The sequence below is a fragment of the Electrophorus electricus genome, chromosome 2 (genome assembly GCF_041902795.1).
Source record: "Electrophorus electricus isolate QZ-2024a chromosome 2, ASM4190279v1, whole genome shotgun sequence".
NCBI lineage: Eukaryota > Metazoa > Chordata > Actinopteri > Gymnotiformes > Gymnotidae > Electrophorus > Electrophorus electricus.
The window spans coordinates 30,895,339-30,913,213 of NC_137498.1; the positions used below are offsets into that span (position 1 = coordinate 30,895,339).

At 40.2% G+C, this 17,875-nt stretch overlaps 2 protein-coding genes across 8 annotated transcripts; one reads left to right on the plus strand and one right to left on the minus strand.

Moving 5' to 3' along the window:
- Positions 1-836: 836 nt before the first annotated feature.
- On the plus strand, positions 837-14,189 carry nprl3 (NPR3-like, GATOR1 complex subunit). Of its 7 annotated transcripts, none has more exons than XM_081698662.1 (14): positions 837-1,656; positions 1,930-1,999; positions 3,754-3,792; positions 4,704-4,836; positions 5,997-6,071; positions 7,905-8,058; positions 8,383-8,464; positions 8,659-8,796; positions 9,231-9,387; positions 10,315-10,421; positions 10,588-10,717; positions 12,824-13,013; positions 13,316-13,508; positions 13,805-14,189. In XM_081698662.1, the coding sequence occupies exons 1-14, from the start codon at positions 1,467-1,469 to the stop codon at positions 13,968-13,970; spliced, it is 1,824 nt and encodes a 607-aa protein (XP_081554788.1). In that variant the 5' UTR covers positions 837-1,466; the 3' UTR covers positions 13,971-14,189. The 7 variants fall into 7 exon arrangements, with proteins under 7 accessions (XP_081554788.1, XP_035384959.1, XP_035384958.1 ...); XM_035529066.2 differs by lacking the exon at positions 3,754-3,792 and having other exon boundaries at positions 837-977; positions 1,629-1,656; XM_035529065.2 differs by lacking the exon at positions 3,754-3,792.
- Positions 14,190-14,518: 329 nt separating this feature from the next.
- On the minus strand, positions 14,519-17,541 carry mpg (N-methylpurine DNA glycosylase). The gene is made up of 3 exons (XM_026995487.3): positions 16,800-17,541; positions 15,277-15,481; positions 14,519-15,049 (listed from the first exon to the last, which is right to left on the minus strand). Exons 1-3 carry the CDS (start codon positions 17,037-17,039, stop codon positions 14,634-14,636), a joined length of 861 nt encoding a protein of 286 aa, XP_026851288.2. The 5' UTR covers positions 17,040-17,541; the 3' UTR covers positions 14,519-14,633.
- Positions 17,542-17,875: the final 334 nt, after the last annotated feature.

Below are 17,875 nucleotides of genomic sequence, written 5' to 3' on the forward strand. Positions count from 1 at the left end.
ACAATCAGTCAAAAATCAGTCAAAAATTAAAGAAGTCCGCAAAAGTAAGAAGCAATTTCGTCAATCTTCTTCTTACTCAGTCGGGACAAAGGGCCCTGCAATCACGGAGGACCGTCAGCACCTGGCGTGGCGCATGGATGGAGACAGTGGACGATGAGACACATAACCTGAAACAGGGGAGATACAAACAAAATGACCAACCTGGGGTCGTCACCATATATAATCTCCTGGGACTGTAGTACTTCACTCTGTTTTGTGTTACTGAATAGAAGGTCAATCTTTACAGGCATCAGAAGACAGTCTATAAAAAATATTGACATGACGAATTTGGAGAAGTCTCCGAGATGCTCTGGTAATATTTAATCTACATTAGCCCAACCTTCTACATAAAACTAATCTTGCACCATTGGTAGTGTTAATCCCGTTTCTCTATTATAGACCAGTAGAGCTGTGTAGCCATCTTAAAACAACAAAGTGACGGATATCCCTGAAAGCAGCTGTAGTTCGCGTGTTCAAACAACTTCGAAAAAATAAACAAAAAAATTTAATCCTGCTTCAGAATTATATCCAAGAAATAATTTATTTTCTACGTCCTTTAACCATTGTTTCCTTCCATAACGCACCAAATGCGTGTATATATGATAGATTAATATTAATGTACATAATTTTACAAATATTTAAATAGTTTTTAATAGTTATAGCTAATTAGGCTATGTGGTATTTGATCATATTGTTATGATTATTATTAATGTACGCGTGCGTGCGCGAGTGATATAAATGATTTTTAGAGAGCGGAACACTAATGCTTGGTGCTTTTGATTCCCTACGTCATAGTAAAGTGCTACTCAAAACATTTACGATGAAACTCTACCCTTAGCTAATAACTATTCTAGGCATGTAAGGACAACGGCTTTAAAAAGTAAAACGTGCAAGTTGTGAACATGTTAATACTTAACCTAGCTAGCTAAAGTGAAAAGGTACTTCCAGTTTTACCGAAGCTAACTGGTGTCTCGGACGTGCTAATTTATCGCTTTGTTAGTACCTAGATTAGCTAACGCTATTGATTTCATGTTTTCACTAGGACGGTCAACCCATTTACCCCTGCTTAAAATATAGCTAGGTAACATAACTAGCATAGCTAGTTAGCTACCTAAAGCTTTCATAACTTGCTAAACATACTAGCTAACCGCTAGCTAGCGCAGTCTCGTGGTTTTAGTGACTCTATTGTCTATTTGGCTAAACATATTTTGCCACCTAGATAGCTAGCGTTAGCTAATTTACCTACATTATCAATTAATGTTAACGGCTTACGTTGAGAAATGAAAAACTTTATCCTTAATGCTAATAGCCTGTTAACCTAGTTTAGCAGTTGGTTGCTTAGCTGCATCACTAGGTTAATCTGATTTGTTGGCTGTTTGGAAGCTTCATAAGACATTCACAAATTGTTATAACTTTAGCTAGCTACTATGTTCAAGCAGTCCTCGGTAGATTTAGACCCCAAGCCATTTGCCAAGCAATCAGACACCAAGCATCATAAAAATGGAGAAAAAAATAGTCCTATAAGCGTAATATTGGTTAGTTCAGGGAGCCGGGGTAACAAACTGCTCTTTCGCTATCCATTTCTGAAGGTCTCTGAAAATACCTCATCAACCACAAGTAAGTGCCATCTTAAATAGACGATTTAGTGAAATACTTCTCCCTCATTAGTGGTGCAAAAGCCCACTGTCCTTATTTTTATTGATAACTGTTCTGTGAATATTGTAACCGCAGCCTTTATAGTTAAATGCATGTATCACCTTTTCATTGTCATCAATCTGTTTTAATCAAATTCTCCACTAAGACCTATATAACCTTAACATTACAAGACGTGCATAAAATGTACATCTACAAATGAAAATAAGATTACCGATGTGTTCGTGTGTTCTCTAGCAAAACAACGGAGTCCATATGTGTTGAGTTCCATGAATGATGTCACAGATGATCAGGATGGAGACTCAAGGTATTGTTCAAATTGACATCTAACAGCAGATGCTTTGATAAGAGTAGGCCTAAGCCAAGGTTCTTAAAATGCAGTTGTAAACATGATATATTTCATTATTATATTTATATTTACAAAATTTATAGTCGCATTAACTTACACATATCGTACTTCATCAGAGGCCTCTGATGGGTAGAGTGTCACATACCGGTAGTGTGTACAGAATATGCAGAATTGTTTTTGCAGTTTATGTGGTGGAATAAACAAGCATTGAGCCCCACCTCCAACTGGAATTATTGTCAAACACCTTGAAAGCAGTTTGTCATAGCCATGCTTTGAGAAAAGTCTACCCTAGCTGGCAACTACAGATTGTTCTATTTCTTACCTGTCTTCCATGGTCCTTTAGCAGCTGTGAGGCTGTCCTATAATGAGTGTGAATGAAACATTTGCTTTGAATGTAGCTTCTACATTTTGTTCTGTTTTTGTCTCAGTGTAGTTCTGGTATTTAACACTTGCAGTCTGGGTTGCAGATGAGAGGATGGGTAGACATAAACCTAACGGGGTCTATCTTGGTTTAGATTTTTCGTCTAGTAAAACCAATAGCCTGCTGTTAGGCCTGCATTATAACCAGGCTTGTGCATGCAGAAATGCTGAACTTTGGTTTACATTCTTGGTTTTTGATGACCTAACCAAAATAACAAGAATATAACATTCAAGTAACCATTTAGCTCCTGAAAGCTCAAAGTTAACTACTGCATGTTCTACCAGTGACTTAATTTGAACTTACTTCACTGCCTAGTAACACATCTCTACTCCACATCTGTAAGAAATGACAAAAGATGTAGACATTTGGGAATACTTGTCTGAAGTGGAAGATGTAGACATTTAGGAATACTTGTGTGAAGTGGAAGATGTAGACAAATTGGGAATACTTATATGGCTGTGGAATTTTATTTATTATAGACAGTAATACTTTCATTTTCATTCATTATTTTATTTCAATTTCATTTCATTTTTATTTTCATTTCAATTATTTTTTAAATTACATATTTTTACTGTCAACATTTGTTTTGATACATCTTCAATGTATCTTCATTTTATATGTTCATTAGATGTTGAGCAGGTTTTGATTCTTGGTAACGGTGTTTTTTTGTGATTGTGAAATAATGGATTGTGAAAGTAGCTTGGTAAGCCAGTGTCTACTGGTTATATGCCACAAATATTTTAAAATTTTAAATAGTTAAATATGTTTTGCCTCAAATTCCCAACAGATTACAAGGGTTAGGGTTGAAAAAAGGTTGTCATATTACTAGATGTGAGATGGATAATTAAGAAACACTTATGAGCAATTACCTGATCATTCATGGACAGCTGAATATGTTGGCAAGTTAGATTTTTTTCCAAAATCAACTAATCAAATTGAACTTGTTCTTCAGTTTATGAAAATATAAGGTTGTACAGTTTTCATTGTAATTTGAGATTAAGCTTCAATAGTCAAAAATGACATTATATTTAGAGGATCTCTCTTACCTTTGAAGAATATATTGATTCAGGAAAGAGGGACATGTTATTTGGCAAGCAGACACAGTTAGTCAAGTTCTAAAACATGTCTCTGCACAGTTTGACAAGAGTCACTGTTATGTATGCTCGTTTGCAAATGTTATTTTTTTGGTTTAGTTTTTAGCATTCTTGTTTTGTGCATTCTGTGAACCTGTCTGCTGCCTTTTCTTTTTGTTTTCTGTATTTCTTTTTTTATGGCCATATTCCCATTTCAGAGAACAAACTCCACTAACTGATGAACAGTTGGTAGCAGGGTAAGACGAAAACTATTCTAAACCACCTGTTCTTTATTTCTAGAACACCCTGTCTTTATTTACCTTTCCTACCCATCATTGTTTTGTCTTGCATATATTTATGTATGCAGCATATGTCTTGTGTTTGTATCATATGCAAACCCAAGCGTAATTCCTGAGATCATAATTCTTTGGTGTACAGTTAAGGTTGATATGAATCATGGTTTAAATGAACAGGGTGAATTTCTTGATGCAATATGAGTAAGAGATATGCTGATAATTCCCATTCTGCACAAATTTGAGTTCTTGCCACTATAATTAATCATAATGAAGATTTTAACAGTGAGAATGGAATCTTCCAATGATCAGGAACAACCATGGTGGTAGTAAGGCATCATCACTCACAGGCTACACATTCACCCAGCACTCGATGTCTCGCCACTTTAAGTTTCTGTTCATTTCTCTTTGCGGGATGATCGCATCACTATCCAAACTAAAGGTCTTAGGGGGGACACTGGCTTTTTTTTTCACCAAAGGGCCTTCTGTTGGGTGGGGGGTTTGATTCACTGCTTAAATGAGTTGCCTCAAATGACCATACCTTAGAGCATGAACAGAGCAAGCATGAGTCTGCCAGTTTCCTCTAAAGACTGCCTTCCCGCTAGAGGTCCTGCTGAAGGGTTCTTCAAACTGCTGTCAGTCTGAGAGCAGTTAACCACTGCAGGCTCAGCCCCAGTCTTTTGCAATATTGCCGGTCTCCTCTAATTTCCCCATTAATGGGTTGGACTGCCCAAATACTAGTGCTAAATAGTTTGGCTCTTTAAAGCCAATCAAACACTATTTGATGACTGGGAAATTAATCAAAGGAGGACCTGTGCTCTGGGCTGCAGATCATTGAGTTCTTATTGGTTTATTCCTCCTGTTCCTCTTTAAAGGTTCTCTGATATCATTCTTGCTACCATCTTGGCCACCAAGTCGGACATGTGTGGCAAAAAGTTTGAGTTGAAGATTGATAATGTCCGCTTCATTGGACACCCCACCTTGCTGCAGCCTCCACACACCATTCAGGTGGGACACAGGCAAGAATGATTGATGTAAAAATATTTGCTTATAATAATAGATTAATTAATATTAATTGGTTAATATATAGTGATGAGAATTAATTAGTTAATTACTATATTAATTAGTTGGTTCATTTATTATTTAACAAGAAAGCTCGTTTCTAGTAATGTCATCTTAACTTAGTCTCAAGACTATAACAGATCACTGGAAGATAAGAGCCAAGATTAGTTTTTGGCCCAAGAAATCCATCTACTGACTGAGAGACTATTTGGTAGGTGTTTACTGCTAATTTTGTCACTGTGGGTTTGTTTAATATGTAATGAATACTGTAGTACAGTAAGTAGTGACCTTTACTTTGTGAAGTAGTGCAGAAACTCTTCTTAAACTACTATTTTTCACATCGTCTTTTTTTCATTTTTTAAAAATATCTAGTGCATTGAGAAATTGATAATTTTGTTTCTGACAGTGTAATTATTAGGCAGGCACAGTTGGAGGATAATAAACAATTGAAAGGTATTACTATGATCACAGTCTCCGATGAGCATAGCACCACCTAATGATGCAGCTCCTTTCTGCGGCAGGGTAAGCTTTGTGGCCTTTGGATTGTCAGTACCGAAGATTTAACACAAACACCATTTGCTTAAGCAGTGCGAGACAACATGCATGGGTTTACACAATTCCCTACAGTCAGGTGCTTCTGACTTGTAGCTGAGTGTTTTAGCCGGTGTGCTGAGACACACCTAGCTGCTACACATGACTTCTCCTCATCTCTGCTTGGGCACTGCTAAGCAGAAAACATAGATGATGTCCACCGTAAAACATGCATGAATAAAGTGTGATTGAGCTTAGCTGAGGGATATCAGTTCAGATAATAGAAAGATGAGGCAGTATAACCCGGTTTGTGATATAAACTGTCCCACCAGGGGATGGAAATCTATGTCTCTCTGTGAGGTGCCAAAATACCGAATAACTGTCCATTTATATGGCCTGATTTGAAAATCGACTTTTTAAAATTTTTAATTTATTTTTATTTTTTTGCAATTTTATTTATTTTTTTTTTTGGTAAATGTTGGTGTTTGTACCTCATCATTTGAACAGTTGTATTTACAGCATTGTGGAAAAAACATGCTTCTAAAATAAATTGATAATGTATTGCCTTTACATAGGTCTCCAAAAGTGACCCTTCTCCCAAAAGAGAGATGCCCACCATGATCTTGTTCAGTGTGGTATTTGCATTAAGGGTAAGAAAACAGAGTTTCATAAAAGGTTTTTATTCTAATGCCTGGTGCATTTCATTCACCTTGTTCACAACCCAGTTTTTGTACACCACCATAAAGAACAATATTATTTGCAGATGTATGTAGTTATTACATACATTTAATCAACTGTATTACTTGAGTAATATTGTGATAGATTTGTTTTTCTGAGTGTTTTCAAATCATAATACAAGTAAAAAAATAACCTGCTTAATTTACTCAGTTAAATTATAGTCGTCCACATTATGGATTCCTTTTTTTCTGGTTAATTTGAATTTAATTGTGTTTTGTTGGTGACAGTATCACTTTACTCAGGCCCATATGTTTGAGCTTAGTAGAAAAAGTAAAAGTTAAAAAAAAGTAATTTAAAAAGATTAATTTAGGTTATTTTATGTGAGTAGTATTTTGATGATTGTTTTACTCTGACTACTAAACTCTAACCACCTCTAGCTCTATGTATATCTTATGTTTGTCATGAATAAATGCAAGACTTTAATAGTACTATCTTAGTTATGTTACAGTATTTAATCAGCAGTGTATTGACAGTTAAAGTGACTGTTTGCAGGGATAACCTGAGGCCAGAAGTGTATTTTCCTAGAAAGGGAGTTGGCTGTGATAAGAGAAAAGCGGGCTGTGTATCAGCCAGCCTAGTTGGGCCTGCCTTCCATGCTGAGTCAGACTGCCCCACCCTCAGCCCCACCCACTGTGGCACCATGACTCAGCAGAACAGAGTGCTTAGTCAAGCCTAGCAGCTGCACAAAGTGCACAGTCATGCCCATATCAGGGGCCTGCATACCCCCCCCCCCCTCCATGTTACACCTCAACTTGGCGCATTGCCCACCCTGACTCTGTAAAAATACTCAAGCTGTGCTGGCAGGGCAGTTTAGTGCAAGTTTATTCTATTTTTATGCATTTAGTAATGCATGATTTTTATGAATTCTAGTGTGTATCCATTTGCACAAAAAAATATTAACAATATGGCATGTTCTGAAAAATAAGCAATAATCTTAAGACATAGGTACTGTGGTATTTTAACAGATTAATACTAATAAATAGTTGTTTATTGTTATCAAATATCAGTTTACTCTAGATTTAAATATTTTTCTTGAATACTAATAGCTTATAACAAATTAATCATTATCTTATAAATAATATGAATAAGGATAATAAATATGGTTCTTTGAGTTCTTAGTTGTTAATATAATGAAAGTGTGAAAGAATTGTATATATAGTTGTCCTCAACCATACTGGTTTGTGTGATCAGAATGTGATATAATTGGCACAGCATTATGCATTTGTAGTGTAATTCATACCTGCTTTATTAATGACTAAATGACTAATTAATTACTTACAATTTGATCACAATACTTTTTGACTTTCCTTTTGTAACAGGAATGTCTCAGATGCATGTGGAATCATATTAAAATGACAAATGCTGCTAGAAAAACACTTACAAAGAAACGGCTCAACCCGATTTCCCCATCTATAGAGGACTGGTGTGATATTGTTATGGAGTCTTTGCTCAATGAGGCTTCAGAAAAGTACATTTGAGGAAACAAAGATGATTGTATAACTGTTGTATATTATTACATATTTCCAAATAAAAATAATAAAATAAAATACCACCTCCACCATATGCAAAAATAAACATGTAATCATGCCTGCTTAGTATGGCCAGAAACTTGCAGCAGGTGTTGATCTGGTTTCCTGAGGTTTAGATTTGGTAAATTCAAAACAAGCCAGTGTTTTAGCTAAAGGGTTAAAGAGAAATAAAAGCACATAGTCTCTCTCTCATTCTCTCTCTGCTGCCCCCCTCAGGCCAATGCAGAGCCGTCGGTGATCAGCTGCATGCACACACTGTCGCGGCGTGTGGCTGTGGCCCTGCAACACGAGGAGCGGCGCTGCCAGTACCTCACCAGGGAGGCCAAACTGATGCTAGCCGTGCAGGACGAGGTCACTGCTGCTGCTGAGAGTGGGTCCCGCTACTGCCTAGCAGGCTACATCTTCTCACACACCACCTCGCTGTCCCACATCTAACACTCACCACTTCCCACATCTAACACCCATATGGCTTTCTTTCTGCATTTGGTACCCATGAGTCACAGCTAATGTGACCTTAGAATGTGAAAGTATTAGGACTTTGGGAATGTACTTTAAAAAAAAAACCAAAAAAAAACCCACCTGTTTGCAAGATAGTATTTGGATAGATTGAACTTTAATGCTCCCAGGGAAAACTGTAGCTACCTTGGGATATTGCAAAAATTTGAAATACTGATATTGACTTTCTTGTTTGCAGCGGATGGCACTCCACAGTCACCCTTTCGTCACATCCTTCCCAAGTGTAAACTGGCAAGAGATCTGAAAGAAGCCTACGATAGGTGCATATTCAGACAGAGCTTCTAACATGACCATCTTCCCTCTGGGATTATGCTTAGAAACTGTAAGGAGCTGTAGGTTTGCAATATGTTGCTGTTCTATTCATGTCAGAGAGTGAGGTAATAGTGCAGTGGTATGTGGGTGATGAGCACGTCTTTTTGAGATTTCTGCAACAGATTAATTGTGTCTCCCTCAGCCTCTGCACCACCGGAGTGGTACGACTTCACATCAACAGCTGGCTGGAAGTCAGCTTCTGTCTGCCCCACAAGATTCACCATGTTGGAGGGAAGCACATCCCTCCCGAGGCCCTGGAGCACAGCCTCAAGGCTATCCGGTGAGGAGCATCAGGGCCTGCTTCTGCTCTCACTCACAGCACCAGTGTACGGTTTCACAGCTCTGATTCAGATTGTTCTTACTCCTGCACATTGGATTCATTCATGTTACTGGTTTGGCACTGAGCCACTCCTGACACATGAGCTAATTTTGAGTGTGTTAGTGCAGCAAAACACATACACTGAACAAACATTGAACACTGCTAGTATCATCCACTGTAGAAATTATGACAGTATATTGATGTGGCACTATTCTGGTTAACTACTACATGATTTACAGCAGTTAATATAAAGTAATGTAAAAACTGCAGAAGTAGATAATATGTGAAGGTATTTTTCATAGATGTGGAGTACCAGCTAGCAGGGCATTGCGTTTTCTTGTGTCTTTATGGTAGCCAGCTGTGGTATGTAAGTATGCACGTACTGCCCTCTGCAGGCCATACCATGCATTGCTGCTGCTGGACAGTGAGAAGGCGCTGCTGGCTGAACTTCCTATCGACTGCTCTCCCGCACTGGTGCGGCTCATCAAAATCTGCTCGGCCACAAAGAACCTGCAGCAGCTAGCACAGGATGCTGACCTGGCCCTCCTACAGGTCACCTGCCTCACACATATTTCTACTCTGATACTCACTCCTATTATACAAATTACAGCTGATGGTCGTTTCAGCAAGAGTCTGACACAAACCCACCTTCTGTGTCCTGGTGACGTCACAGGTTTCTGTCCCCTTATGTTTTTACTCTGTGTTTATTTGGATGTGATTCTGTCAATATGTAATTGCCTTTGTATTACTGAAAAGCACAGTACAAGTGAAATGTATTATACTTGTATAGTGCTTTACTTCTTACTGAGTTTATTCATTTGTTGAAATGTTAGTATATGCTGAATTTTGAAGAGTCCTTCAAACATCTTCTGTGGATATTTTATAATAATAAAACATTAAAAACCCTCATACTTAATCTTAATGTCCAGTAGCTTTGTAGTCCTAAAACAAGCATGTTTGAGAATGTGATAATCAGTCTTGTACTGCCACCTAGCGGACGGGATTATCAGTGTTAACAAATGAGTCAACTACTCTTTAGAGCTGATACTCACTCCTACTCTACCCTGCATTTACCTTTGATTCAGGTGTGATGACAATGCCCTGCAATTAACTGATAATGAATTATGAATGGATTATAAAATGTGGAGCGGGTTCGGGATGATGGGCCAGGGTTGAGTATCGGGCAGTAGATCTCCAGGAGTGGACTAGGGCACCCCTGATCTACTGTATTTTTTGTGACAGAAACACTACTTCCAGTTTATTTTTCCAGCACTGGTGTTGGAAATTAGAAAATAAAAAGAATAATAATTTTTAAAAATAGCTAATAAGAATTTTTTTTAAATTAAATTACTGTAGAATAACTTTACAGTTTCTGACTTTTTGAACTGGTTTGTTATATTGTTTTATATAGGGCTAACCCTACATAAGAAGGTTAATGTTTTTGTGTGCTTTTAATCAGCTCTCTGCTGCCCTCCACAGGTCTTTCAGATAGCTGCTCACCTGGTTTACTGGGGTAAAGCCATCATTGTGTATCCACTCTGTGAGAACAACGTTTACATGCTGTCCCCGCATGCCAACATTTGTCTGTGAGTGTATCCGGCCACCACAAAGGCCTTCAGTCTTCTATCTTTACTCTTTTCCATCTTTGCCATTTAGAATAGTATGAATTGACTGCTGTGAGCCATATTTCCACTCTCACCCATGGTTTGATGTACATTGTGCCTTTCAGACAACTTTAATGTCTCGTCCTAGGTACTCTGCCCTGGCAAAACAGTTTGCCCAGCAGTTCCCTGGTCATGACATGCCATCCATGTTAGCCAAGTTCTCTTTACCCGTGTCTCTGTCTGAATTCCGGAACCCTCTGGATGCTCCTGTACATGAGGTCAGTTCGATAAGTGACTCAGGAGTCTGAGAACATCTCGTCCTCAAGAGTCCTCACTGTGAAGCACCTAAAGAATAGCTTTAATGAAGAGTAGGCATGTCCATACATAAAAATGACTTCCCACTGGCTTCCAGTTTCAGGCTCAGAGTACTACTGTACAGCTGCAATCATTAAGAACAGTTCAGTGACATCACATTATTAGATATGTGAATAGTGTTCACTATTCAGTGACATCACATTATTGGATAAGTGGAGTATTCTCCATGAACGTTTTATCATAAAACCATTACTTGTTATTATTGTTTTCACTTTCCTAAGAGGGAGGAGCCAGTTTGTTGTTGACACTCAGACTTGAAGTTCTATGTGTTTTTAGTGGTCTTCAGAGGTGTGGGATGCAGTTCTTGAAAATAATGTTATGAAAACCTCCAGTTCAATCTTACCATAAGATGGAAATAAAAGCAGAACTGTTAGAGAACATTTCAGAGCAACATGAGTGATATATTCAAGCAGAATATTGCTTGCCATCTGATTCTGTGCCCCATGAAAGCCTATAAAGAGTTGTAAATATATATCTTTGTGTCAAAAAAGATTTCTGCATGAATTTGACAATCGGGGACAGGTCACTTTGAAAACTGGGATAGAAAAAGCTTAAATGACATTTACATTTTTGGCATTTTGGCCAGAGAGACTTACAAAAGTGCTTTGTCATTTACTCATAGAATGTATCCTAGCCAGTACAGTAAGTTACAGTTCAAGATACCATTGAACTAAAATACTGTTTAAATACAGGGATCAATGCTGATGCCTAGAAGTGCAAAACACACATATGCTCTATCTCAGAGAACAATAAATGCAATAAACAGTACCCTAAGATAAGTACACTGAGTTTCAGTTACTCATCACAGGTGCAGGTGCAGGTACCCTACTATTGTAAGATAGCTGGTAGGCTATTATGGTTGGAGAGCTAACTGATTATGTCAGCTAGTTAGTTGGGTCACTACATTTAGCTAAGTACCAGATAACAAGATGGCTAGCTTGGTCATTAACAGACAATTACTTTAATCATACAGGGACAGACTATATTTGTATCATGAACTCCTGTCTGACAACTGCAAGCCATATGCTAAATCTATTTACTTTAACATTTTATACTCTAGCAAAGCAGGATTATATAAAATTATATGATGTGACTTAAAAATTATGTATGCAACTTCAGAAAGTCCCTACACTTAAATTATATTTTAAAGAGCTTAAATGCCTGTCCAAAATTATCCAAAGCCTACTGTCCCACATTGCCAAACATATTTGATAAAAAAGAACTACTAAAATGTTTGGGGGAAAAAATAAAACACATTTTCAACACTTTAAAACACATTTTGTTGCTTGAAGAGATGACAAACATAATTTGACAACAATTAGGAACATTGTCTTATAAATGCCAGATTTATGTCCTTATCATGAAACCTATTAACAAGAGTCCCATGCTACTGACCATGTCATGCAATTCCCTGGGGAGCTTCTGATTAACATGTGCTGTCGCTTTCTGTGACATCAGTTGCATTAAGTCATGTGATTTCAATTACATGACATCCATGCAAAACCTATAGTAGAAACCTTGACTTGTTGACTGTTATAGCAGGAAATACACACTGGAGCTTAGGTGTCCCGCATTACCCAATGTCCTATGTGTGTATGTCTGTGGTCTTTTTCCTTCAAGCTCGGGTCCTCTACCAGAGGCCTGGGAGCTTGAGGGTCCTGTGTAGTATTTTAGCTATTCCCAGGATGGCACTCTTTAGGATGGATATCTTGGATGTTATTCTTGGGATCTGCTAGAGCCACTCATCCAGTTTGGGGTTTAGTAGCAATCTGTCACTTGATAGATTGCTATAACTATCAGTACAGCCCTCTTCTGCTGTGTGTCCTTCTCTACTATGTCCGAGTGGTTAGCCATTACCCTTGTCAGTCTGTATTTGGAAACCTCTGCTGAATGATCTCAGGGGCATCTTTGCACAGCCTGCATCTGGGGTCTTGCCTGGTGTGGTAGATTCCAGGCTCCACTGATCTTGTATTCAGAGTTTGTTCCTGTGCTGCCGTGTTGTGGCCCAGGCCCAGCTGATCCAGATGGTGGTGTGGATGCTACAGCGAAGGTTGCTCATCCAACTGCACACCTACGTGTGTCTTCTGGTTCCACTGAGCGAGGAGCAGGCAGGTCCGTGTGACGAGGAGCTGGCGGTTGTTGGCCGCACAGCCGCCCGGAGCCTGAGCACACCCGCCGCCCTCAGTTTCGGTTCCCCGAGTACGTCTCTTTGACCACAACACACACCTCAGAGACACTCACACCGACGATACCAGCCTAATCGGACCTCTTTCCTCCCTCCCTCCCTCCCTCCCTCCATCCCTCCATTCCTCCCTCCATTCCTCTACCCCCTCCCTTATTCGCTCCCTTATCCCTCCCTTTCAACCCTCTTCCTCCCTCCCTCCCTTATTCGCTTCCTCTATCTCTTCTTTCCCTGCCTGCCTGCCTCCCTTCATTGCTGCCTCTCCCTCCCTCCCTACCTCGCTCCCTTCTTCCTCCTCCTCTCCGTCCTCTGTGTCCAGCCAGCAGTGATGACATGACGCTGACTAGCCCCAGCATGGATAATTCCAGTGCAGAGCTGCTACCAGGGGCTGACTCCCCGCTCAGTAAGAGGATGACTGAGACCCTGCTGGCCAGTCTGGCCGAGCATGAGCGGCAGGCCATCCTTAGTGTGCCAGCTGCCCAGAACCCTGAGGACCTGCGCATGTTTGCCAGGTAACACAAGCGCTGTGTCCCACCCCATGACTTCAGCTGTGCTGGATGTGGAATCCAGGGATTTGTTCAGCTGCTAGTGTGTGTTTGATTGTTAATGCTTCTTTGTTGTCTTTCTTCTTATGTATTGGAGTGATTTTAAAGGAATAAGAATCTTAAGTCTGGCAAACAGTTTATTGAGCCTTCTGATAGCAGTACAGCATGGGCCAAATAACCTCATGCCCACAGGTTCCTTGTGAGCTTCCACAGAACATTACCCATTAGGTCTTTCTGTAAGCCCTGATTAACACTTCCCACAGGTTACTGCACTACTTCAGAGGCCACCACCATCTGGAGGAGATCATGTACAACGAGAACATGCGACGTTCGCAGCTGAAGACCCTCTTTGACAAGTTCCACAGCGTTTTAGTGGTTACCAACCATGAGGACCCCATCATCTCCCTGTTCCAATCCCCGCCAGAGTAATGGGAACCGAGAGTGTCCTCCCTCTTCCTGGTGCAGAACTTCAGTCTGGACTTGAAGACATAAGACTGCTAGTCACCGAGCTTTAACGATACCCTTACTGCCTACTTAATATATATGTCTTTATGTACATAGCTTTTATGACTTAAAATATTTCATGTTTGTCTCAAAACATGTCTCAAACTTGCTGTGATAATATTGAATAATAATTTGGTAACACTATTATTCACAAGTCCCACTGTGCCGTATGTTAGTGGATAGCTGTAGTCAGAGGGCTGTACTTGAGTATTTTCTATCAGGAGAGGGGTTAATCCCTGCTGTGATGCATCATGCTAACAAACATGAAGGACCACAGAATAACACACTGTAATTGCTCCAGACCGAAGTGCCAAGAGCCTGAGGGTTCCCTTGGACAAAACCAGAAGGTGTAAAAGAGCACAAGAGGAGATAGTTGGTTTAAAAGTGCTGAGTGTTGGCTGCGTTCTGGGTTTGGCTTTGAAACTAGATAGCATCTTCAAAACACCTGCAAAATCACTGAGCTCAAACATGGATTCAGACACAGATGTTTATTAGGAAATACACATCCTTTCTGGCTTCCACAGTAAAGCCTCTGTGAAAGTGAGTTGCTCTGATTATGCAAACAGAATGAGTTGCACATGGAGAATGTCAGGAAGAGTGCAGGATTGTGGCTGGCTGTCCTTCCAACTTGGCGGCTAGTCCCTGCTTGCTTTCTGCCTGCCTGTCCATGATGCTCACGCAAGGGTGGCCAAGCAGGTAGAAACGCAGTGGTTTGGTGGCCCACTCTCCATGGGACTCAACACCAATCCGGGGGGCCGACACCACCTCTCCGGTACTGCCACTGGGATCCCGTTCCAGCCACACCTCAGTGTCTGTGCCTAGGTCCCTACGGTCGAAGCAGCGCTGCACGTCCAGGGCCTGGCATAGTTTGGAGGGCCCGTTGCACAGCTCTTTGTCCTTCAGGACCCTGGCGCCCTCCCTGCGTCTTGCCGCCCGCAGCCTCCGCATGGTGTCCTGCCCATTGAGGGGCTCCAACGAGCGCAAAAGGACCGCCGCCCCCTCCCCTATACACACACAAAAGCATAACTTACCATGGCTCCATGTAGTCTCCTTCCCCTCTGGGCTCACACCTATTTTTGTCTAATGCTGGTATATAAATACTTCAGTTATTGTGTCAAAGTGCCCTTTAATAAAAAGCAGCTCAAGAAAACAGCACTGCATCAAACAGTGGTACCTACGCAGACCTAGGCCGGACATACCCTACCTCATTAGAAACAGCATGAGCTCTCACCTTGGCTGGAGACATTCATGCACAGGTAGATGCCATAAATAGGGTAGACGTAGATGGTGCCAGGCTTCATGAACATGGCCACATTCCTCTCCGTGCGCTTCCCGCCGGCCGAGTGTGACGCCTTGTCCTCGCCACCAAGATATGCCTCCGTCTCCACTACTCTGCCTCTCAGCTCTGTGCCATTGGAGTGCCTCCGGACCAGCACCTCTCACACACACACATTTAATACAAACAGTTGTACTCCACCCAATAATCTCTAGAGGGGAAAAACCCAAACTATGATTTGGCCAGCAGGTGGTGCATGTGTGCAAACAGTTTGTGTGAAATTAACACCAGCTACTGTTTATCAAAATCATCAGACAGCATGATAGAAAATTTTACATATTTTGAATAAAGAATAAAAATTCAATCACTGAACATCTGTAGGAGCTGCAGGTATCTATTTATGCCACATCTGACAATAGCTTTACAGCCTTTATGTGTGTTTTTCAGTGCCAGAATAAATACACTTTGGACCATGTTATGGTACCACAGTAAACCTCCATGATATAAGTCATTACAATAAAAATGATACTGACAGTTAATTTTGATGGGTAAACATCCATGTTCTGCCAAATTTGGGAAAGATCTTATCTTCCTCAGTGGTGCCCCCCAAAAAAGTATGACTTAGCTGGTAGTGTTTTTTTGTTTTTGTTTTTTTGTGCATGTTTTGTGACCTCACAGAAACCACTCAAACAGAAAATCAGAACAAAATCTTTTGTGCAATAGATGTGTATGCAGTGAACTCTGTGGAGTGTAAAACTGCCATAAGTACCGACTCCTACGACTGCCAGCTATAGATGGCCAGATAGCAGCAATTCATGATGCATGGTCAAATATAGGGTTGGGGGTTCCTGGTCCTCTTCAATCACAAACAAAAACTTCCAGAAATAGAGGTGCAACCACAATGTAAATTATGAGTTTTGCTATTGATCACTACTTCACCTGGCATTTGGAGATAAGTGGCCTAAATGCTTTCCTTAGCAGGTCTCTGCCTTTTCAATGACTCTTGTTAAATGGCAATAGGCACGGCTTGGGTCTGTGAACCTGGCTGCATGTTTGTCCTCTAAAGCACCTGATTACAAGTCAGGCTGTGTTGTGGCAGTTTATCTATGCTATATTTAATCAGAAACTGCTTAAACAGGTCACTTCCAAAACATGGATGGTATCCATGGCAGTACTATCCATGACAAGTGATTAAAGCATGTCTCATAGTACAAGTCTATCAGACATACGTGAAAATAACTTATTAGGAATACCAACAATACCAATCCATTATGCATTTTCCAATTTACAAAATGTTGTGTCCCACTTATTACCATTAAGCCTAACAACTGTGTTCGTTTAAATAGCTTCTTTTGTTCCTGAAGGAACGTTCTCTTAACTCCTTAGACTGCCACAACAAAACACAGTGTTGTCTAATTATGATTCATAGTGATATTAATAATTATACATATAATAATTCTAATGAACTTGAGCCTTACCTTGCCGATAAAAGCTTTAGCTAAATCAACACAGGGCTGGTTAAAGAAGTCGAATCTTAACCTGGCCCTATTTTCATCATTAATTGGAAAGTACTGACTGCGGATGCCTTCTTGGTCTTTGCCCTCGTCTCTGTGTCCTCCCTCCAGATGTGTTGTACGGTGCTGTAATTGCTCGGGCACAAAATTTAATTGATCGCAAACTTTTGCATTTGAAAGTAACTTCCTCTTTCGAGTCATCATGGTAATAATTAACTTAGCCTACTCGCTAGCAAGTGCTTTATCTATAATTACACTATTCTAAGTTATCGCTACTTCTTGCAAACAGCTCAACGTTATATTTTAGCGTTATCTCCGGTTACTGTATATTTAGCTAAGATCACCATATGTGGGTTTCTTATTAGCTAGCTAGCGTTAATAGAAATAGAAATCGCTAGGCTACGTTAGCTAGCTAGCTATGACTAGCTTCCAGGGCCCTCGCGATTTGAGCTAACGCTAACTCTACAACTAAACCAGTTAGATTACTGTCTTGGTTATGAGCTCTATTATGTTATTATGCCCAAGTCACAAACACTGATTTTCTGAGCAACAAAGCTTGCTGAAAGCTTTCTGAAACTCCGCTCAGCTTATTTGTTTACATTGTATCTAGTGGGTTTTTCCCCTGTAAAGCTAGCAACGTATTGTGGGATTGTTAAAGGCACCGCGACCACAATAAATAACAAACCGGGCCTTAGCATCTATGCGTGGAAGACGTTATATGGCAAAGGGATATTCCAGAAGATTTGTTATACCTTAAACTTAACCTTAAACTCTGAGCTGACCTAACTTGACCCGGCGTATCCTGATAGCGGCTGCAAAATAGGCGGTTAGAATTTCTTGGGTCGAAGGTCACGTTTAAGGTTTGATAAACTCGCTTTCTTGAATACCGATTTGCCTGCACAATAACGGCATGAAAAGATTTCTACGATTTTCACATACGCTTACTACTGAAAGAGCAGTAGTAACGATGCGGGTCTACACGGGCTATAAAAACACAAGATTCATGCTAAGACTCATTATGTTAAACTGGCCAAGCAACA